The 23609-nt window shown below is 44.9% G+C and overlaps 2 protein-coding genes across 4 annotated transcripts; one reads left to right on the top strand and one right to left on the bottom strand.

Moving 5' to 3' along the window:
• Positions 1-542: 542 nt before the first annotated feature.
• ptgr2 (prostaglandin reductase 2) lies at positions 543-5701 on the bottom strand. 2 transcript variants are annotated; one of them, XM_088310500.1, is made up of 8 exons: positions 5230-5701; positions 5038-5156; positions 4238-4429; positions 3098-3294; positions 2410-2593; positions 1024-1233; positions 782-821; positions 543-705 (listed from the first exon to the last, which is right to left on the bottom strand). In XM_088310500.1, exons 1-8 carry the CDS (start codon positions 5264-5266, stop codon positions 641-643), a joined length of 1044 nt encoding a protein of 347 aa, XP_088166626.1. In that variant the 5' UTR covers positions 5267-5701; the 3' UTR covers positions 543-640. The 2 variants fall into 2 exon arrangements, with proteins under 2 accessions (XP_088166626.1, XP_088166634.1); XM_088310508.1 differs by lacking the exons at positions 5038-5156; positions 5230-5701 and adding an exon at positions 4601-4997.
• On the top strand, positions 5599-23126 carry mideasb (mitotic deacetylase associated SANT domain protein b). Of its 2 annotated transcripts, none has more exons than XM_088310470.1 (13): positions 5599-5918; positions 12528-13990; positions 15701-16000; positions 16890-17205; positions 17610-17676; positions 18761-18903; positions 19012-19115; positions 19380-19455; positions 19670-19758; positions 20920-21069; positions 21130-21252; positions 21824-22014; positions 22363-23126. In XM_088310470.1, the coding sequence occupies exons 2-13, from the start codon at positions 12680-12682 to the stop codon at positions 22631-22633; spliced, it is 3141 nt and encodes a 1046-aa protein (XP_088166596.1). In that variant the 5' UTR covers positions 5599-5918; positions 12528-12679; the 3' UTR covers positions 22634-23126. The 2 variants fall into 2 exon arrangements, with proteins under 2 accessions (XP_088166596.1, XP_088166587.1); XM_088310461.1 differs by lacking the exon at positions 5599-5918 and adding an exon at positions 7705-7865.
• The last annotated feature ends 483 nt before the right edge of the window (positions 23127-23609 follow it).

Here is a 23609-nt window from a genome sequence, read left to right as displayed (position 1 = left end):
CTTTCCGTCCATTGTCCTTAGTTCCGGTCCTTCACTCATCATCCGCTCCATCAATCTTTTTGCCCATTATTGTCCGTCCATATATCCATCAATCCCTCCCATCTGTCAAGTTGTGATTTATACAGTGTCATTTAACCCCAATTATCATTTTTAAAGTGCATAATATTTGCAACCATAGCAAAAAGAAAACATGAAATATACGAATTATGCACCATATGTATATATATATATATATTTCATCTCTTGTTTCGGGTTGTTTTTAGTCGAGTCCAAAATCCTTCAATCCAAAAGTTGGATTCTTTGGTCTGTAGTGAACTGTTTCATCCATTGTGGGTTAATGACTCATCAGACGTTTTGCTTCAAATCACATCGCCAGACGTTCATCCACCCAATCGACTTGAAAACTCCACACCAGAGCAATCCAGGCTCCATCGGGACACAAATTACCGCCCTCTTGGCCAGGAAAATATTGATTTTGTGCACATTGCCTGTGTTGTGTTATGTATTGAAGTCGCTTTCAGGCTCATTGGGGAGTTTGGCAAACAACGGAGTCTTTTTCTGAGCAATCACTTTTTTTTTAATGAATGGTTGATAGTACTTTGGATTCAAAATGTTCAATGGAGTTGTTGTGACGGTTTAGTCAGTGGGAGATCTTCACGATTTGCTTGCCAAGGTTTCTCCCTTTCATCATAGAGCAGAAGGCAACTGCAAAGGAGAGAAAAGGAGTACACGAATAATTTTTCCAATTTCAAATAGATCATAAAAGGACGAAAATGCATACCTCCCATATTTTCAATGCCGTTCTCGATCGTTTCGAGCACCTTGAAAAAAAAAAGGGGGAAAGATTGACTTTTCTGGACATTTTTAGTTTTCTCCCAAACAACTGACATTTCAAATTTACTCATTTAATCATATTAATTTTCAAACAATAATCCCAAATGTTGCTTGTCTGTCCCCCCCCCCCAAAAAAAAAATGCACAACTCTATTCTTTCAACTTTTTTCTGGTAAATTTTCCAACTCACCTTGACTTGTCCGGAGGCGACCATGTGGCCAAGTTGGCAGAGGGCGTCTTGGGCTTGACTCATGTGGTTGAGCACCATGAACCTTTCTCTGGTGATGTTCTTCCTGCGCAGATTCTCCTGAGTGTCCCGGCTGAGGGGCGGCGGGTACGGTACGTCCTTGTTGTACTGCGAAATCTGTCCGCACAGGATCACGTGGCCGCCCTCGTTCATCTGAAGGCGAATGAGACAAAGGTTTTGAGGTAAGCTTGCTATGCTAAACGATCGTTGGCATGTTTCAGAGTTGACGCAAAATAGGCCTGATCGATTATGAAAAAAAATAATAATTCTGGACTAATCACACCTGTATATAAGCCGCAGCAGCTCATAAATAATAATAATAATAATAATAATAATAATAAATAAATAAATACGGTTATAAGCCACAGTTTTCTATGTTGAAAAAAAAAAGTGGTTTACTGCATGTACAGAACAATTTTGTACCGTGAAGCTACATAACAAGCTACATAGAAAGTTAAAACTGTGCCTTTTAACACGGCAACAACTTTGCTAATTAAAACAGAACAGACCAAAGAGAAAAAAAAAATTTAGATTTATTTAGCATATTTTCGGAACTATAGAGCGCCCCTAGTGGTGAAAGAAAAAGCCGCCGAAAAGTCGCGCCGTTGTATTAGCCGCATGGTTCCAAATCAAGGAAATAAGTAGCGGCTTATTGTTCGAAAAATACGGTAATAATTACAATCATGATTATTCAAATGTTTTTTTGGGGGGTACAAAAAATGTTTAAAAGGAAACAATATTAAGACAAATCCAATTTATTTGATCTTAAAAAATGTACTCATTCATTATTAGCCCAGGCAAAATAAATTTACGTTTTGGCTTCTATACCCGTCAAAAAAGAAAAAAGAAATGCAACTATATACATTTGAATAAAGTTTCCTTGTATAAACAAACAATACATCGGCGTTTACTAACCATACTCCAATAAATTACCATAGAAATGTAAAATCTAACTAAATAATTTCAATCGAAGGCCCAAAATCCTGACCTCAAGTGTTCTCACGATAGAATTAGAAATTGTAAAATTTGTATTATTTTAACAATGTTTTATATATATAAATATATATATGATACTTTTTTTTCTTCATTTAGAATGATGCGAATTTTGTAATCATTCAGTGTAATAACGGCAATTGTAATTGAATTCCGATTCATTGCACAGCCCTAATGCCAAATATATTTCAATGTCTTAAATTGTGAAACTCGACACACGTTGCAGCGTGACACGATTCTCTTAAAACACTCAAGGCAAGTCGTCAGTGAAATTCACGTTCCTTTTTCCCAAACTCTTAAATTTCTGCAAACAAACCAACAATAGCTCGGTCATACCTGCGCAATGACAGCGTCACTGACGTCTCCTCCCACGTTGTCAAAGTAGACGTCGATGCCGTCAGGACAGTTCTCCCGCAGCCCCGCCGCGACGTCCTGCCGCCGGTAGTCGATGGCTCCGGAAAAGCCCAACACTTCCACCAGTGCCTTGCACTTGTCTTCGGAACCGCAGATCCCGACCACCCTGGAAAAGCCATCCGGTCTTTTTTTGTGCTATCAATGAGCCTGACGTTTTTCTTAAACACGGAAGACGACGCCGGAACTCGTTGATAAAGTTCAGGTCGAAGGTCTTGTAAATATTGACGATTTTGTGTGACCACGACAGACGTAAAAACTATTTATATTTGTTCTCTCGTCAATAGACCGGCTGCACATTTGCGGTAAACGAGACAATTTACAAAAAAAAGAAAAGTTCGTTGACGACTTGTCTTAAATTTGGATGGAAAAAAATGGCGGCGTTACTTTTCATAAACATTTAAATTTGTCACTCGTCAATGAACTCCATGTCGGGTTTCCGTAAACTCTCAATCTCGCCTCATGTTTTTTCATAACCAACTTTCAATTGTCCAAAAACGCTTTTAGCTCATTTTCAATGTGTACAAAAAAAAAGACGCATCTTAAGTTCATTGAAGACAACTGACCTGTCTTCATTATTTCTAAAAAAAACCGAACAATTTATGGCAAACACCTGGAGCAACCGTCCAATCGGCCGATCTGTCCAGCCACTGAGCCGCAGGCCCCGGCGGCGCCGCTGACCACCAGCGTCTGATTGGCTCCTCGGATCACGTGACCCTTCTCTCTCATGCCCAGCAGCGCGGTGAGGCCCGTCATGCCCACCGCGCCCAGGAAGTAGCTAAGGTGGCCGTCCACCAATGACGGATTCACCTGGATTGAAGATGATAGATAACGATAATTATCACAATTGAGAGAAAAATGCACACCATTACTAATAAAATTAATAATATATTATATTATAAGTATTCAACATCATGGAAGAAAAGGAACAATAACTTTAATATATGATTAAACGTCCATGAAATGTGTTGTTTTGTTTTTTTATAAACTTGTCAACAATGAACTTTGTATTTTTTTTTTTTCCCAGAAACATTGACGAAAAGCCCATGTAGTAAATCAGGTGTGGGCAAACTACGGCCCGGGGGCCACATGCGGCTCGTTAAACGTTTTAATCCGGACCGCCGAACTTGAAAAAAATAAATAAAAATGAATAAACCTTGTTAGTGTTTTATTTTCTAAATACTGTGGTTTTTCAAAGATATACGTTGTTGTAATGTTTTTGTTCATTTTCATTTCAAATTAAATGTTTTGTTTTTTTTCTCCGATGAGGTGAGGTTACCGAAACACAACATCCATCTGCTCCTGGTCTGGCCCCACTGTCAAATTTTAGTACCCATTGTGGCCCACCAGTCAAAAAGTTTGCCCACCCCTGTACTAAATTATAATTTTTCAGGAACTATAGAAAGAAGTCATTAAACTATGTACTATTTGCATTTTTATAAGCATTGGTAACCATTTAAATTTGGCAATGGACTTAAAATTTTTGGATAGTATAAATATTGAAACTTCACATCCGTTTTTTGTATACATTTAAATGTGGTACGCATTTCACATTTCAAGTGATGAATAAATACAAATAATATAAAAAAAGAACAAAAAAAAATGTAAATATAGGACAAAATTTCACGCAATGATCAAATATATTATTGTAGAAAAAGGTAAATTGTTTCAAAGAAATATGAATTCAAAAGTAAAAATACAATTCATACATCACCGAAAATATATATTCTTCAAAACAGTACATAGTTCCAACCTTCTGTAGGTTGCTTCCTTTCACCACAGCATGGGTCTGCCAGGGCCAAGTGAAGGAGGTGACCACGTCCCCCTCCCGATAGGCATCGTAGCGGCTGGACTGGACCACGCCGACCCCGCCGCCGTCTGCGCTCTCCGACAGCTTCCACGGCGTCAGATACTCCGCACCGCTGTCTTCGTTCATCCTGCATCTCTGCATTGTATACACTATATGATAACCAGCCACGCTGTGATGTCACAATCCGTCCCGAAAAAAGGGCTCGCCTGTAAATTCGACTTCAAAAATTGGCAGATGTTTAGCTGTTAGCCTACCACTATTTCCTTTAAAAACACGAGGGCTCATTTAGAAATAAACAAATCATACCTGCAATATGTGAAGCATAGATCGTCAAACAATTTTCTGCAGTGCAAGAAAAGGCACAATTAAATCCTTCTGCGCGTCAATGCCAAGACTGATTGCCAAATGAAAATCATGCAAGCCAAGAGTTATTTTTCGAAAATGCTCTCCTATGATTCTTTTGTAGAATCTCCCCTTGAGTCGTTATCGTGTGTATAACACATTCGTGTCAAACAAACAAAGGCCGTGTCTTGGCTGGTCTTTGTGATTGAAGAGGTACACCAGATCTGTTCCAGCACCCCTGCGTTCTTATCTCGTGTAAAATCGCACAGGTGAAGCAACTTGAATAAATAATTAATTAATGCTTGAAAGCACACACCTCGGGTCAAAACATTCCAATATGTGGCTCGATCATTGGTTTTGTGTCATACATTTTCCAGCTGTGAGACGCGTGTGTTCAGTACCATGTAAGGGTCAACAGAAAGGTAAAGCGTCCGAACCAGGACCTCCTCTTCTTCCAAATCAGGTGCAAGAGTTGCCTCTTCCAGGCGGAAATTTCCAGAATCTGGCACCCCATTTGCCCCTCGAAAAAACATTAACAAATAAAAACCTGGTCTACCATAAAATGAGCCAAATAAAAGTCAAGTTTAACCAACCGGGTCTGGAGTTGAGGACTACTTTCTTCACCAGCATCCTTGACAAACGTAAACCAAAAACCTACACTTAACTTCCGTACAGGCACAAAGTCCCAAGTGAGATTGTACTTTACCCCATACATCCGGCTTCGCCGGTGCTATACTGATGACTGTTTTAATCGGTGGTTTTAAAAAAATATATTAAACACTTGGAACAAAAGAGGAGTTTTGTAATTGTAGTAAGGTTGATATAAAAAATAATACTAACGACATTTCGTCAGGCATTTTTTAGGATAGGCGAAAAGCGCGACGTCAACTTGTAGTAGGTGTGAACTATCTTTTGATTTGGTTAATCTTTGCACGCAAACGTTGTCCCCCACAAGCAACTGCTCGGCCAGCATCAGCAAGCCTGCCGAGTATCGATGCTTGTGGGCTTGTCTCTCATCGTTTCATCAACATTACTGATAAAAACACGACGTCTGTGTGCGTGGATTTAATAGCTATTGAGTCGGTACGATGTGTGACTTTTATCACCGCATGCATCGCCGCTCAGTTGTCACATGAAAGATGGACCGCTCGCCCATTAACTTTCTCGGAGAAGTGAGTGACGCCTTGTGGAGGAATTTGTCATGGCAGGTTGCCTTTTTGTACCTGTAGGACTTCGCGGAGTAGTGGTGGGCAAAGTCGTGGAAGAAGCCAAACAAACAAGTGTAAGTACTACGTGTTTTTGAATTGTAATTGCCCCCCCCCCCTCTTGACAAAGACCTTGCTTCAAAATAAGCAGCCAAAGCTACCACTCTACGCGCATGCGCAGTGACACACAAACGCTCACGTAATGTCAAGAAGTGACGTCTTGTGGAGGAATTTATCATTTATCACGACAGAACAGTCGAGCAACTTTAGCACACTTTGTTGTTGTGTGTAGGGCAATTCGTAAACAGGTGAAAGTGCAGTACGGCGTGTTTTTGTATATTTATATTTTTGTTGTCGTTGAGTTTTTCTTGATGGTTATAGCTGCTAGACTCAACTGACCGACCAAAATGTCCATCCAATTTTTAGAACGCGTAATAAAATTGGAATTTAAACACATGTGCAGCTAAAAAAAAAAACTAGAATTGTGTGTACCATTGCTGTGTCCAAATTCGTAGGCTGCATCCTCCTTAGACCGAATTTGAAGGCCCTATGACGTAACTTCCGGTGCGACTCAACTGCACACAACTGTCCAAATTTGCAGCCTTCTAATGTAGCCCTTCATATCTGGTCGTCGTTTCCATGGAGACTGACCCTGAGCGATGGCTGCTCTTTTGGAGCCTACATTGCTAAGCTCTTCTTTTATGTCGCTCTTTTTCAACAGGGTAGTTGCAGGCCAGTTAATTTTGCAAAGGGGCCACAACAAAAACTGGAACACTTTCCGAGGGCCAAGCCAATAGGCTAACCTAAACTTTGTCAACAGTATTTTTAATGTGTTTCGAAAAAAAAACGATTGCCTTGTTTCAATAAATTGCCACATGTGCAGATATTGTATATATTATAATAATATAATTAAATACAAACTTTCAACAACATTTCTTTATACTTTAAAAATTAGAACATTTATTTTGTACACCAACTGCCAAATCGCCTTACCGTTGCTAGCCAGAACTCCCAAATTTACAGGTGGAAAGCAGATCATTATTAAGATTGTTCAGTAAATGAAACAGATTTGCGTTTGGCCATCTTCCCTTCACTGTGTTTGAAATAAGAATGTTGCTAATATTAGGACAACTGTTGTCAAGGTTTTGCTATTCTCCTTTTTGCAAGAAGTCACTAAATGCAGCGAAAGCATCTTAAAATTGGCAAGTCACTTTAGCACACAATGTCGCTTGTAGTAGTGTCCACCCTCATGCACGTAAAAAGCACTTTTTGAAATACAAGCACTACATATTTTACATGACCACTATGAGGGCTGCGCTGAGACTGGACGTGGCCTCCCGGCCGTACTTTGCAAGCCTCTGGCCGAGTAAGACTTTTGTAGTGCAAATAAACCTGTCAATTGATTTAACCTTGCATCATGGTGGTATTGGGAGGTGAAAAGTGAAGCTTCACGACCGCATTCCCTCTCTCTCCAATATGTGTGTGAGTCCTGCATGTGTGTTGGAATTTCCCGTAAGGCCTTGTGTGAGCTAGCCTGGCCGGTAAATGACTTTGTCACACCGGAAGTGCCCTTATAAGGGGACCGGAAAAAGAAGGGGGCGGGACGAGGAGGCTTGTCACGAGACAAGCAGCCAGTCAACAAGACAGCAGCGGCAGCCAGGTGTTTTTTTTCTTTTCTTTTTGTATTTTTTTTTTTTTAAACAATGATGACGACTCATGCCATTGTCAACGCAATCATGTGCAATAGCGACTTTAGCTCGTCACGTTAGCGTTGTTGTTTACCCACCACCAACTCGGAACTCCGCCTCTTCTAAGCGCTGGGAGGAGGAGGAGGGGGAGGAGGGGGAGGAGGAGGAGGGGTGGGGGGGGGCTCTGGGGAGTGAGGTCAGCTGCCGCCTAGCATGAGTCAACCTCGGGCGAAGCAACGCAGCAGTCATTGCCGATGCGGTTCTGCACGGTTCGGGCGGACCGACCCACTGTCGCCGTCGTCGTCCGCTGCCCCCGAGCTTTCGTAACATTAATACGTAAGTACGACGAGCCTTGTGTGCGTGTGCGCGCGCGCGCGTGTGCTGGTGTCCATCTTGTTGTTGTCTTGGAAGTTGTGCACATGTGACAGTTGCCTTGTTGACAATTGCATTGTTTTGGTTGGATAATCCCCCCCCCTAAACCCTCCCCCCCTCCGTTTTTTTTTTTTTAGTTGTTGTTGCTACAATAGTGTTGATCTTGGGGTGGGGGGAGGTCCTCGCTGGTGCACGTTCTGTGCAGCCCACGCGTGCAAAAATCAGGTCTTCTTGCCAACGGATTAGGGCGGCTCACGGTGTCCGTCGTTTATTTGTGGAGCTCCCTTGCGTGTTTATTGGGGTATTTATTTATTAAGCACGGTGGTCAAGTGGTTTGCACGTCTGTGTCACGGGGTTCGAATCTGGGCTTCACGTGTGGAGTTTTTGGTGCTAATATATGTGCACATTTGCGACAGGCACCGGCTCATTCAACACCCTAATTAGGAAAAGAATTGATATATTTTATTTTAATAGGTGCAGCGTCTTGCACATCTGCCTCACAGGTCCAAGGTTCTGGGTTCGAATCTGGTCTTTTTGTGTGGAGTTTGCGTGTGTTTTCTATGTACTCCGGCTTCTTCCTACATGAATCCGGGTTGGACATTAACAGCGGGCCACCCGGAGTTGCTTAATGCTGGCCGGATCGAGCCTCCGATACAAAGGTCCTATCTAATCTTCAATATTTTGAGTTTTATCCACTTTAGTTGTGCACATGAGGTCACCCCAAGTCGTCTTGAAAATGCTCCTCCCGCTCACCCTTGAACCGAATGAGGATGAGCGTGACAGAAAACGAATGGCTATTTGGCAAGCTTGTGCGGGGTTGCACGCACCCCCCCTCCTCCTCTTCCTCCTCCACGTTCTTTCCTTTCCATCTTCATCTGAAGATTTTGCTGCGAAAAGGCTTTGATGTTGCAAGATGGCAACATGGCTCTCTGCATGCACGGCGCGCTTCTTCGAGTGAGACCGTTCGGATGTGGCTCGGATATGAGTCATGGCCACGAGAGATGGAAAGATAGGAGAATTTCACATTGCACTGATGGTGATTGAAAGGATCGCGGTTTGCCTTTTCAAGTTTGAGTTTTACATTTAACACGTAGTCCGACGTCATCGTAGTTATGCCGTTCGGGGGGGGGTCGATCTGGGCTTCGGCTTTTGAACGTTCTCATTGTGCTTGTGTGTGTTTTCTGAAACATGCTTATTAGGTTCATAGAAAACTTTAATGTCCTTGTTTTTTTTTTTTTCAGGCAGTTTAATATGCTCCAATCCATATCAAATATTCTACATAAACATACCATTCATGGATGTCTTGTTTAGGGGGGTTACTGGCATCAAGACTCCTCTTTAGTGGGTAAAACGCATACTCTGTCGGGTTTAAGTTTGGAGATTTATAATACCTCCCGCTTTATTAGTGTGCTGCTAGCTACAGAAGTTTTATCTTTATTTGATAACTCCATTTGGATGGTCTGACGATGTTCTCCATTGCGGTGTTTTATGCTGATTTTACACGCTCACCTGATTTTGTTGACTGAGAAAAATCACTTTTTATTATTCGGTGCCGTAATAAGGACTATTTTTACGTAGCGGAGCAATTTGACTTACTCGTGTGTATTATGCAGCTTGCAATACGCATATTTTGTAATATGAACTGCATTGTTGCGTTTATTCTATTTTATCTTTAATCCATTCATTTATTTTTTGATTTCGAATGGAAGGAAAAAAAAAATATTCATCATCAATTGTGGTTGATATTAAATACTTGCCAGATCTGTCAGTGCTGTCGAAAAGTCCTCGTAAGGACAAGCAATGTAGAGAAAATGACTATGAACGTCGACTATTCAAAACAATCACCCCCACGCTCCCTCCCCAAAAAAAAAAAAAATCAAATTGTGACCTGCCCTGTCAGTACAGCCCTGGCCGAAGTTTCCCGTGATGTTCACATCACGCAGCATTGCAGTCTCGGGAAACGGCGAGCGTGGAAGGAGTAAGCGGTCGCTTTCGGCGAGCGAGCGTGCAGGATCCCGACAGCTGCAGAGAGTCTATTTTAAGGAGCCCCCTCGCTGGGGAAAGGGTGACAATTGCCAGCCACTTTGTAGATTTGTCAGAGGGTGGCCTTTTTGCAAAGTCCAACATTGAACAGCGTTTATTATGAATGGGACAGGAAACGTTTCAAGTCACACTTTGTTATTTAGGAGATTGAGTTGAAAGAAAGTGATTGACTGTGACTTTTAGGGCAAAATGGATGTTTGCTAAGAGGAAGAGGTTATTGTCACATTATCTGTTAAGAATGAAAAAAAATCCAATTCAGTAGGGGTTGCTGAAGCTTGTGTGTGTGTGTGGGGGGGGGTGCTTTAGAGTTTTTTGGGATTAAAAAAAAAAGTCACTTGAATTTGCTTTTTTGATAAGCAAAGCTAAAAAAAAAAAAAGAAAAAGTGGCTTAAAATTGGCATCTAGATTTTTGTGAGGGGAAAAAAAGAAATCACAGAAATTAATTCCAGCACGTACAGAGAGAAGTTGACGACTGTGTAATACCGTTAAATAAAACAAAAATGTAGTCAGACGCCTAAAGAAAGTGACACGCCATTTTCACACCCGGTGTTATCGATGTTTAAATGGATAAATGTGGAGTGTATAACCTTGGCGTCTGCATAATACAGCTCAACAAAACGAAAATCAATCCAAACGACTTGCCCAACGATGGAACTCGTGCTCAAGTTCCATTTCCCGTTCTGCGCTTTCACTTTTCGTCGCCGCTGGTCGACATCCGTGGTACAGATGGAGTTTTAGGCAGCATTATTATATTCATTTTTTTTTTTTTAATACCACGAACACTTGACAATTTGGCACGGTTTCCAAATTCTGCTCAGAAACCTGGACACGCAAATATTTTTTTTATACTCTTTGACAGAGGTTGCCATGACGATACGGAATCAGTCCAGGCGGTCAGTCCCTGCTGGACCATTTGACTTTTTGGCTTGAGCTCCGTTGTTGATCATGACTTGCACTTGCCCACGTTCATTAGCACTTCCTTTATGAGTCTCTTGAGGTTGAAAGGGGACGACCCCCCCCCTCGGGACCTTCCACCCCACCCCACCTCAGTGAGTAATACTGTGGTTCAACAGGGGCTTGAACTAACGTCAGGTGGCCAGGACCCCACGCCGTGACTCAAAACGCGCTGCCAAAACCAAAACGGACTTCAACGACAAATACTTTCTCCTTTTTGGCTGCTTCACAAAGCATCATCGTCCAGCGGCGGCGGCGGCGGCAGGCGGGCGAGTCGAATGAGGTGCAGAGATGCCCAAAAACATTGATTGCCATTAGTCAACTTCAAGATTTGAACGTCAATGCGGTGTTGTAAAATCGAGTCGTCGACTAATTGGTTCAACCTCTTCCAGGCAGTGGGGGGGGTGGGGGGGGGGGGTGTCATGGCCTTCAAGGCCTTCTCTGCTGGCCTAACATCATGAAGAAATCATGATCAATCATATTCAATGATAGTGTTGAATTTTTAGAGTTTTTATCCAATCGGAATTCAGCTACCTTGTGTTGCCAGGCAGATTTCATAATACCAGTATCTCAGATACAATCGTGCGGGCGTCTGTTCTGTGTGGGAGGGGGGCTATTACCGTTGATAGACAGTTGCGATAGCCAATCAGATCACGAGTTGGTTACAGTAACCTAACCTATAAAACCAAAACAATTCTATATCATGAATCCGATATTGTTTATTGTGATGTGCATTCATTTATTGCTTGTTTTTGTCAAATCATTTTTTGGAAAAGGACCTTGAAAAAAATGGTTGCATCACCGCAATATTATTGGAAAAACGTCGCAATTAGATTTTTTTTAAGCCTGAGGCTGTACTAATGAGACTTCCTTGTAAACCACGGAGTCTCTGTATAGCTATTTTTTTTTTATTAGTGCCCAATGAGGGTTTGAGGTGTTATTTTGTTTTTGTACCGAATTGCTGTACATGACTGTCGGATTAATTGTATTTGTAGCGATTGTAAAAGCGCAGCCCATCCGCAACCGTGCGATACATGACAGTGTTGCTCGTCATCGTTGTTTTGTAGCAGACGGTACTACATGTTCCGAAAACAAGCTGGCATCGTTGAAACCTGATCGTTTTGGTGAATGGCCAGCATGGTGCGTGCACTCGTGCGAAGCTGCCTCACAGCTCTTGAGTTTCAGGCTTCGAATCTCTACTCGAGCCCTCCCGTGTTCTGCTCCATATTCACACACTGCACCGATGCCTTTCAGTTGGGCTTCAATTGTTTTTCTGCCGAGAAAGCAAACTGCCGTTTTTTTTGGGTTGGCGGCAGTGATCATGAGAGAAGCCCTTTTCGGGCCAATTTACACCATATTTGAAAGTATAACAAGGAGAAAGAAGGGTGTCATTGGACCGTTTATTTACTGTGTCGTAGACATGGGTTGCACTTGCAAAAAATTGGTGACTTTTCAGGGGCATGTTGTGGCCCCCAAAAAGGCCAAGTATAAAAAAAAAAAAAAGATTTTTGACGTCTTTAGCCGTCATTGCCGGAAATGAGTAAAAGGCGATTCCAAAAACTTGCTGACCAATGAACTGACGATCTTGCACGTTACTAAAACACATTTCACTTGTTTTTCTCCTCGCAGATTATCACGCATGGATGAGGAAAAAAACATCCAACTTGGAAGAGGACGATAATTTGCTGTCCATGTAGTTCCACTCGTATTCAGACTTGTACAGATGTGAAGACCAATTAGTGTGACTGAACAGTCCCCCCACCCCCGACGCCAGCTTTTTAATGCTGACCATGAGCGTGCCAGCCCAGCAGAAACCTGGTGCAAAACGAACGGGCAAACGGATCACATTTTTCTCCGATCCCACCGGAGCCATGAAGGAGACCGGCCAGGATACCGAAGGGGCCTACTACATCCAGGGCGGCGGCGATCCCGGGAAAACGGAGGCACTGAGCGGCATGGTGGATAATCCGGAGGGCCATCGCGTGTACCTCAACTCTGTTATCTTCAGCCCTGACAAGGGCGACCAAAACAGGGGTCACTATCAGCAGACGGTGCCGATGAAGTGGGCCCACCAGGAGTCGGACCAAACGCAGCCGAGAACCGCCACTTGGACCACTGTGGCCAACTGGGGACAGAACTTTGCCAACTACTTGAGTGACTCCCGCAACCAGACAGCCTTCATGAAACCGATGCAAGAAACCGAAGACAAGGCCGGAGACAAACAACCGGCCAGACCCGACCCTACAGCCGACTTATACCGAGACGCCGTGAAGACAAGGGGCCTGGATTGGGACCAGCAGCAGCAGCAGCCGCAGCAGTCCCAGGCTTTTCAGGAGACCCTAAAACCCGGGGCGCTGAATCCGCAGACGAACAGTGCGTCCCACCCGGTGGGGAACTCGGTCCTGCAACCTTTTCAGTTGGCTTTCGGGCAGCCCCGGCAGCACCTGCCCGCCTACTACCAAAACTTCCAAGGCAACGCCAGGTTGCCCAACCCGCCCAACTACTCGGTGCAGGCCAAGCTCCCCCAGCAGGCGCCGCCGCTACAGCGGCAGAACCTCATCCAGCAGCAACTTCAACAGCAGCAGCAGCAGATTATTCTCCAGCAGCAGCAGCAGCTCCAAATGCAACATCAGCAGTTGCAACAACAAAGCCAGCATGTGCTCGACTACTACCCGCCCAACGTGCACTCGCACCCGCAGTTCGTACACTCCCAGGAGCCGTCGTTGGCGGCCGCTCCGCCCCAAATCCAGGAACCACTCATCCAGGACATAACCCCGGAACCGCCATCGTTGGACCCACCGTCACTTCCGTCTCTTCTGCCGGATCCCCTTTCAGAGACGCAAAATCTCCGTCGGTCGCGGCGCCTTTCCAAGGAAGGCGGCGCGCCGTCGGACGACAAGCCCTTCCCGGGCGACCCGGCGATGCAGCGCCCTCAGAACGGGACATGTGGCGCTGACGCCGACATCCTGGCTGCCCCGACGGGGGTCATCCAGAGCACGCCGCGGCGGAAACGCAGGGTGTCGCAGGAAGTCAATTTGGAAACTCTCGCGCAGAAGGCTTCCGAGATGGAGACGCTGCCGTCGCAGGACAAGGTACGTGAGCTGACGTCGTTACAGTTCGTCTTCTGAATGTTAACATTGCGAGTCTAAATTGGAAGCAATACAGTACCATCGGAAAATATCTGATTTAAAAAAAATGACCACACTTAAATGTCTCTGGTCGTCAGAAGATATTTAATATCTCACAAAGGAAACAAGCTGGTGAAAAACAAATTCCCGCCCTTATTAAATCGTTTCTAGTTGTGACTGACCACAACTTTTTGGAACACTCTCTTCTTCTCGACTACCGGCGGTTTTACGGAAATGACTTTAATAGTACCTGTCGGACAACGCCAGGCGGGCCACAAGATCGGCTTCATTTTCCGCATCAAGAATAAATTCGAAACAAACTGCAATTTCCCATCTGGTAAATGTTACTAAGCCATTTCCAACGATTTGGCACTCTGACAAAAAAACAAAACAAATCAAAAAACACGATGACGCCCTCTAGTGTTCAGCCAAGACTCACGCTGAATATCAAATAAGAACCCAGAAGGTCATCTCGAAACAGCTTGCAGGTTTTGGTTCACGACGCAACCATTTAAAAGGCGCTGGACAAAAATGGGATCTTTACCCAACTGAGCCTCCGAGTGTTTTTTTTCTTCTAATAAACAGATCGAATCGCATTCTGGCTGGTATCATGCAGAGTCATGCGCGGTGATTGCGCAACAAGTTGCTGAACAACACTGAGTCAGTGGAATCCAACGTGGCCTACATTTGCCTGCTGACATCTCGTACAAACCGTGTGTTTGGTTGCATGCCTGCACCGCCCCCCCTCACCAATCCATCAAAGGCGAGAGCGAGAGAGCGAACGAGAGAGAGAGAGGGGGGGAAAGGGGGAGAGGGAGAGAGGCGCGGCACACACACCAGCCTGGCCTCACTTGCCATCCGCCCCTTTCCCCCCCCCCACAACACACACAAACACTCACGCTCGCTCTCATGCAGAACTCAGCAAAATATCTCTCCACCAACCAACACTCTGGGGTCGTTTCTGGGGTTTTGCCCCACCGAACGACATTCTTGCAACACCGGTGGCAAAAGTTAGAAATGTGGCAAATCCATTTTTCGCCCCTTCGATGAAAGAATTTTCGACAGATTTAGTTTATTTTATTTATTTTTTTTACAAGATACATATTTCTTGCCGTTGTGAAGTATTATGAAACTCCGCCTCTTCCCTCAATTTGCCCAGAGCCAATGCAGCATTATGTCGCCTCAAGATTGAAAGTCTGGAAGTTAGTTAATAGTTAGGTTCGATCTATTTTAGACGGTTTCATTCAAAATCGATGGCCGAATCGCTTCAATGCTGGTTACGAAGGTCAGTGTACTCCGATCACGTCCCAATCTGGAATCAGTCCGAAGGGCTCGCTCGCAGACATTGTTCGAAAACGGGCGAATGACTAAAGATTCATTTGGTTTGATTTCACACTTGATGGATTGATATTTTGTTGTAACGCTTTTGTTCACTTTCATTTCAAATGAAATGTATTTTTTTTCTCCGATGAGGTGAGGTGACCAAAACACTCCATCCATCTGCCCCTCTGTCAAATTTTCTCTTGGGTCTGTTCTTTTTTTAATTTGCGAAGTTGTTGCCATGTTATGCTACGATGGAAAATTTAAAACTTTTAGAACTCTGGTCCGCACCCTTCATCTTATTTGTATTCCCTTGAATTATTCCTAACGCCCTCTCTCTCTCCTGTTGACCAGGAGCCGCACAGACCCTGGGGCCCCTCCCACCCGGGCGGCCCCAGCATGAAGCGGCCGCGAGACGACGGCCTGCTCCCGCTCGTCATCCCCGTTTCGGTGCCGGTGCGCCGGCTGGAGCTGTCGTCATGCGGCGATCGCGCCGCTGTGGCGCCGGCGTCCAACTGGCCGCTGCCGCTGCCGCCGCCGCCGCCGCCCCGGCCCTCCACCCTGCCGGAGATGGCCGGCGCAGAGCGCAAGCCGTCGGTCATCGTCACTCGCCGCCGCTCGCTGAGGAACTCGCTAACGGAGGGCTCCGAGCAGGTAGTGATTACATTTCCATTCAATGACTCCAATCTTGGCAATATTTAGGTTTTTAAAGGCGATGTAAATCCGAGCATAAAGCCAAATATGCAAAACCCAAATAAGATCCCCTGAGTTACCCCTTTTCTAACCCAAAATTCGGGTTTATCATACGTGTGATTATTCATGTCGATACGATTGCAAGATTAATTTAGAAAATGAAATGCAAAATAATAAAACAAAGAAAATAATGTTAATAACTGAAAAAAATTATACAAATAAAATAACTTCACATTATAAAAAAAAACACAATAAATTTCCACTACAGTTAAATTCAACATAGAAATGAAGTAATTTTAATTGTAAAAACGTTAAAATTAAATTAACATGAAAACGACTAACATACAATTAAATTGTCATTTTCATGTTTGTGGAAAACTAAATAAAAATGAATTGATTGAAAGGAGTTCATTTTCAAACAAATGCAACTCGTCATGTATTGTTAGTCGAACAAATGGAAAAATAAGCAAAAGTGTCAGTAAAATTCATGAAAAATAAATTCATAAAAAAAGGTTTGCCATGACCAAACTACAAATAACAATAACTAAAATTTAAAATAAGAATCAAACATTTATTTGAAAAAAAAAAAAAATTGATTGTTGTCATACTAGTGGAACAATAAGTTAACAGTTGCAAAAAAATTAATTCGATTTTTTTAAACTTTTTTTTCCCCACAATAAAACGTTTTAAAAAATGTGATTACACATTTTATGTTGTTAGCTTGAAAAAAAAAAAAAGTCATCCTCTGGCACCTGCTGGAGGACGATCTCAATAAAGTTGATTATATTCCCATTTTGACCATTGACCTTTGCATTTATTATGTGCCTTGCGTTTGCCCCCCCCCCGGCAGAACGGCGAGGGCGCACGGGCGGATGACGATGCGAAAAAGCTGAAGCGGCGCCCCCGGCCGGAGCCCCTCTTCATCCCGCCGCCCAAGCCCGGCGCCTTCATGGCACCGGCTGCCGTTTACTCGGCCGTCACCCCGTACCAGAGCCACTTGCGCTCGCCCGTCCGCATGGCCGACAACCCGCTGGCCGTGCCGCCTTACACGCCGCCGCCCATCCTCAGCCCCGTGCGCGAGGGCTCCGGACTCTACTTCTCCACCTTCCTGTCGTCTGCGCCGTCCGCCACGCCCAAATCGGCAACGCGCAGCCTGCTCTTCTCAAGTACGCCGCACGAGCACAAATATGCAAATGTCACCGTTTAAAAACCCTAACCCTGACTTTAAACCGTCATTTCAAACCTTGACCCGGTCTTAATCAGGGCTTGTCACCTCAATTTGAAACCTGGCTTTAATTCTGAAATCCTAACCCCCTTGTTTGAACGTCTCACTTGGATTTGAAACCCGAACTCTGTCTTGAAATCTGAATTTTCAAGCTAGAAACTTTGTTTGAATCTCTCGGCTCCGAATCCTAATTTGAAACCCTAACCGTGCCGTCAAACCCTACTTTGAAAGCTAAACGCTTGTTTGAAACCCCACGCCAATCTTGACAGCCTCATTTCAAACCCTAACCCTGCCTCGAAATAATAATTTGAACGCTAATTTGAAATTGTGTTTTTGCTGGTTCAGGTAGCTGCGACATGACTCCTCCGGTTCTGTCCGCAGTGAGTGAGCCCACTCCAGTCAGTATTGAGCCGTGAGTGTTTTCCTGTTTTCACTGGCAGCACACACACACACACACACACACACACGCAGGCAATTATCCAGATCATAACACTGAGCTGAATCATGACTTGTCCTCAGTGAGACGTGTTGAATTCGCAAAGGCAGCAGCGGGGACCGTTTTGCCGCGTCATCCTCGGCGATCGCACGCTCGTCTGATTAACGCCATCACGATAACTGCCGCCGTGCACGTTAGAAAATGAACAGAATCATCAGAAATAATCCAATATCCCCCGAAAAATCCATGCCACAGATGAGCATGGTTTTCGCGTCGCGATTTTGTTATCATTAAGTGCCGTCGTGCGCTATAGAAATAAATTGAGCTGCTAGAAATCAAACACAGTTGAAAAAAAAATAATAATCCACGCGCATATTTTTAATGCAATGGCTTCTCTCACATATTATTCATGATATCTGTCACTATTACTGCAGATGACTCGTGTTTGTATGTGTAAGACTGTATTATACTGCCCCCTGGTGGCCAAGTCGGGCATACGAGAAAGCGCCGCACAAAGAATCTGAACCTTCTACTCAATTATGTTATACAATATTATAGAGTGTATTTTTTTTTTGTATTCAAGCAATATTTGTCTGAATATAAACTTTCACCTTAATCACTCCACTTTTTTTTTTTTTTTTTTTTACCCCCAAACGGTTGAGGTCGCAATTAAGAAGTTATTATACATGCTGCAATGTTTACTGTTACTGCCGTACAGTTTATGATTTATTGTGAGGGAATTCAGGGCAACACATGTTAAATGAACACTCGCCCAAATCTTTCTTTAAGTTCCAAAAATAGGCGGGACGATTTTGACTTTACAAAATTCTACCGAACAAGTGTGACGGAAACATAAGGCAGTCAGTCAGAAGTCATATTACAATAGTAATGCAAACAAATCTGTGCTTTATCACTTCAACTTTTCATTAAACAGCGACATGCCAACGAACTGATCAAAATGAATCATTTCTTTCCTTCAAATTTCAGCCCGTCTGTTAAAATTGGATGAATTGTTGAAATGAACCAAAAGCTAACCCCGAATCCATGTCACGTTCCCCAGACGAATAAATATGGGGTCGCAGTACCAGGCGGAGGTGCCGGACCTGAGGCCGCGCTCTCTGGTGGAGCTGGACACCCACGGAGCCGAGCTGGTCTGGGCTCCCGTGACCCATCTGGAGGACAAGCCGGACTACCACAAAAGAGGTACCCCCCCGAAAAGCCGAGTGAAATGGGACGGGCCCCCTTCGTACGCACCCGCGTGATTCATAAAGTGACTTTGTCCCCCCTTTTTTTTTTTTTTGTGTGTGTCAGTGAAAGACCTGATGCACCTGGCATGTTCCAGCGCTTTGTGCGGAGGAGGCAGCAACCAGGAGCTGGCCCACCATTGTCTGCACCAGTGCGACGGCGACATCATGGTGAGCCACTTGCGACCGCGCCATCAGGAAACCAGCTGCTCTTTTAAAAACGTCAACAACTCATTTGCTATGAAAACTCGAAACCTGCCGTCGAACCGTGACCTTGGCTTGAAACGCCATAATGAGTGAAAAAATAACTCGGGCTTGGTATCCCAACCCAGACTGGAACACTAAACCAGGCTTGAAGCCTTCATTTGAATTTTTTTTTTTTACTCTGAAATTTTTAGTCGCACACGCTGAACAATTATTTTCTTTGTTTTGCAGGCTGCTTTATCCCAGCTCATGCTGAGCGATCCCGTCTTACCCGAGTCCCACTCGTTGTCCGGCTACCACTACTCAGGTTTGTCATTTGTGTTAAGAGCCGCCGTGTTTCACTCACACACGGACGTTAAAATGGTTGCCCTTCAGAAAGCGGTTGCTAACCAAAACAGCAGTTTTGGGATTGATGTGTTCAGTGCCGCGTGGTTTTTACAGTTTCGCACAAATATTTTTAATGTCAGCCGAGCGCCACGAGCGCGCTGCTCCGATGCTCAATATTTGATTGTGTCGGTCAGGTTCTGACAAGTGGTCTGCGGCCGAGCGACGTCAGTTCAACAAAGGCATCGCCGCCTACAAGAAGGATTTCTTCATGGTGCAGAAACAGGCAAGTCTGCAATTACAACCATCGCGTAAGAGTTGAGTGGTATGCACACCTGTCTCACAGTTGTGAGGTTCTGGGTTCGGATTTCAACTCTGGCCTGGTGCGGAGTCTGAAATGTTGCAATTTGGTCGACGTGTCTGCCAAAATTTGATCCACAAAAAGTAGTCACGCTTTAAAAAAGACTCGGTAAGCGTACCATTTTGGTTTGAAGCGGCCATTTCAGGGTCATATTAATTATTTCCAGGGGTGCTCCAACAAAAATTCAGCCCCTGAGCCTGTTTCACATGCCAACATGAAATTTTGTTGGCGTTTCCTCATTTTTAGACCCACCAAAAAAAAAAAAATTGTCTTAAGAGACTCAGGAGAATTGCCATTTTGGTTTCACGAAAAAAAAAACATTCTCTGGTTATTTTCACTCTTTTTTGGGGTCCTTCAAAGAATTTAACCCCAAGAACCGTTTCACATGTCTACATGAAATTTGGTAGGCACGTCTTTCATGAGTTGACCCACAAAAAAAGTATCAAGAAGCTATACTAGGGAGTCTGCCAGTTTGGTTTTGGTTTGTCGTGGCCATTTTGACTCGGTCACATCGCTTGGATTAAAGCAGTGCTTCTCAAATAGTGGGTTGGGCCCCCTGTGGGGGGGGGGTGTAGTGCGATGCTGGGGTGGGGGGGGGTTACCCTGGGAAACATGCTTTTTTTTGTAATTGCACATCCTCTCCAGTAGGTGGCAGTGGCGCTCTCCTTGCCCTCTGTGTGCAGGGAGTATTGTTTTGCAACCAAAATGCTAATATTTATAGTTGCGGCAGAGTGGGTGGTTGGGGGGGGGGTGACCCTGGGAAACATGCTTTTTTTTGTAATTGCACATCCTCTCCAGTAGGTGGCAGTGGCGCTCTCCTTGCCCTTTGTGTGCAGGGAGTATTGTTTTGCAACCAAAATGCTAATATTTATAGTTGCGGCAGAGAGTGGGTGGTTGGGGGGGGCGCGAATTGTGTTCTTCTTGCTGGGGGGCGTAACAGAAAATAATTGAGAAGCACCATATTAGAGCAAGTTTCACTTAGAAACATGAAATTAGGTAGGCGTGGTATTCGAAGCTGCTCTTTAGGGGGGGGCAATAAAGACAGACTGTGCAGATAGTTAATGTATAGTTGCGTTTTCCCCGCAGGTGAGCACCAAAACGGTGGCGCAGTGCGTTGAGTTTTACTACTCGTACAAAAAGCACGCCAAGGTCGGCCGAAACGGGACGCTCATCTACGGCGAAGTGGCGCCTGCGGCTGGCGGGACCACCGAGGAGGAGGAGGCAAACCAAAATAAAGTAAGCGAGGAGCGTCGAATGTCCGCGGGGGATCAGCGTTCATCGGAAATGTCTCTGCAGGCCTCTCACAGGCTGCAGCAGCAGCGGCGCGAGGAGGACAGCAGGAAGTGGGAAGGCTCAGCTGACAGGAAACTGAGCGTCGGTCCCGGCGGGGCGGCGCAGGCGCTGCCATCGGCCGAAAACGTGAGTCGGGCGGGTTAGGGAACACAATGCACGGATAAAAGAGTGAATGATGAGCTTGTTTTTAATGCTGCAATATTGACTCAGACGACCTCATGGGAAATGAAATGATTTTATGAGCCCACTTAAGTTACATTTCCTGAATGTGAATTGTGTCATTTGAAATACAAATCAGGAGGTTACGAGCTTGCGAAAATGTTTCAATTTTTTTGGTCCTCCCGAGAGCAGAGTTACTTTTAATAATCCTTTATTTTTATGATTGCTTCTTATCTCATCAGTAGACTATTTTAGAAACGCTGTGAATGACTTATTTAATTCAAGTTAGGCTCCTACCTACAGTAAAAAAAACGGTTTGGCTCATTCTTACTTTACTCACTAGCTTTCCTCCATTAAAATAACTAATTTAACCAAATCTAAACAAAATTCAGAATTGACTGCCATCTTCTCATGCTGTGCTTGCTGCCCCCTAGTGGACATTCGCTCGCACTGTCATTTATTGCGTAAGAGTGCGTGCTGGTGAACGACTCTGCAAGAAAGCGTGCCAGCGTCACATTAAATGTTCCCGTATCCGCAGACCGCGACCGTCCTAATCATGAGAGCTCAGGACAAAGTTGTGAGCAGAGATGGGCCGGTGCTGCCGCCGCCGGTGCTGCCGCCGCCGCCTCCTCCTCACGTCATCGGCCCCCCGCACAGGACCAGCCTCCCGACGGGCAACAAGGCCGCCGGCAGCGCTGAGGGAGAGTTCCCCTGCAAGAAATGTGGCCGGTTAGTTATTAAACACGATGTTAACACGGGAACCTGTGAAATCAGCGCATGGGATTTATGCAACAGACTTTTGGTGTTGTCGTTGCCAACTGTGTCCTAGCAACTGAAAACAGGCGACGCGTAGTACAGGCTGCTGCACGACTCCATCCAACATTTGTTAGAGAATTGCCACCCTAACTCAGTGCTTCGCAATTATTTTCTCTTCAGCCCCCCCCTAGCAAGAAAAAAAAACAATTTGCGCTGGGCACAATGGGCAAGGAGAGCGCCACTGCCAACTACTGGCATGGATGTGCAATTACACTTTATTATAGTACGGCGGGAAAAAAACTGTCTCGGCTTCTCCACCAGGGTGTTCTACAAGGTGAAGAGCCGCAGCGCCCACATGAAGAGCCACGCCGAGCAGGAGAAGAAGGCCGCCGCCTTGCGCCAAAAGGAGGCGGAGGAGCGCGCCCGCGCCGCCCAGGCCGCCGCCCAAGCGCAGGCCGCCGCCCAAGCGCAGGCCGCCGCCCAAGCGCAGGCCGCCCGGCAACAGAACGGCATGCGGCAAGCGGGCGGCGACAGCGAGGACGAAGAGGACGACACGTCGGACAGCGAGGACGACGACGACGAGTGGCAGTGACGCACTGAACTGCGGCCGCACCTTCAGGGAGTGTGTGTGTGTGTGCGTGCGTGCGTCTGCGAGTGTGTGTTCTTTAAGCTCTGCAACCTCAAATCAAAAGCCACGCTGCTTTTCTTTTTTTTTTTTTTTTTTCTTACCCACGCACTCATCACCTCGCTTTCGCCCCATCGTCCCTTTCCAGGACCTTTGACTTGACTTTTCACAGGCAGATGGCGCTGTTGTTGCACTCTGGCATTTTTTTGACAATCAAAAAAAAAAAAACAAGAGATATATAAAAAATAGTGTACATTTATTTACAGGGTATTGTAATTCATTCTGTCCTTGTGGTTACTTTATAGTTCCTATTGTGTTTATATTCTTTATGATTATCTTGAGCGTGTTCAGTTTCTTGTGTTTCAGTTGATTTCAACCAATAGGACGGCTGCTTGTTGGTTACTGTGAAGAATTTAAAGGGCAGGCCTGCAATAGATGGAGCGCAACACACACACACACACAAACAAAAGACATTTCGTGGGAGTTTGTTTTTTCCTTATGTGGGGACGGTGGGATGCTTCTGAGCACCCCCCCAAATTGTCTGGATGTGTGGACGATCTCATTCTCGCCTCACTGGTGTATATTTATATAATTTGTTATTTAAAATGTGCCGGGTTCGTTGCCATGCTATTTATTTTCGGGGGTTGAGGAGATTGGCAGTGTTTGCTGACGGAGGCCGGGGCACCTTCGTGGGCTTACGGATTACCGTTATCCACTTGCTGTTGTATTTATTCATTTTATTTGTTCATTTATACTTGGAGTGTCCCACCACACACGCACACACACACACACTCATATACATATGTTTCACTGTGAGGAGGGTGGATGTTTTCTTCTAGACTAAAAAAAAAACTGGTCATGCTTCCTCTATTGCTATGACCGTCACTAAAGAGTTCCCCCCCCCCATTTTAAGGCAGATGGTTAAATTCCAGATGATGACCAT

Source organism: Idiotropiscis lumnitzeri, chromosome 1, assembly GCF_059441095.1.
Source record: "Idiotropiscis lumnitzeri isolate Australia: NSW breed Sydney's pygmy pipehorse chromosome 1, RoL_Ilum_1.0, whole genome shotgun sequence".
Lineage (NCBI taxonomy): Eukaryota > Metazoa > Chordata > Actinopteri > Syngnathiformes > Syngnathidae > Idiotropiscis > Idiotropiscis lumnitzeri.
Note: the sequence above shows the minus strand (reverse complement) of the source record. Positions and strands in the feature narration are given on the sequence as shown.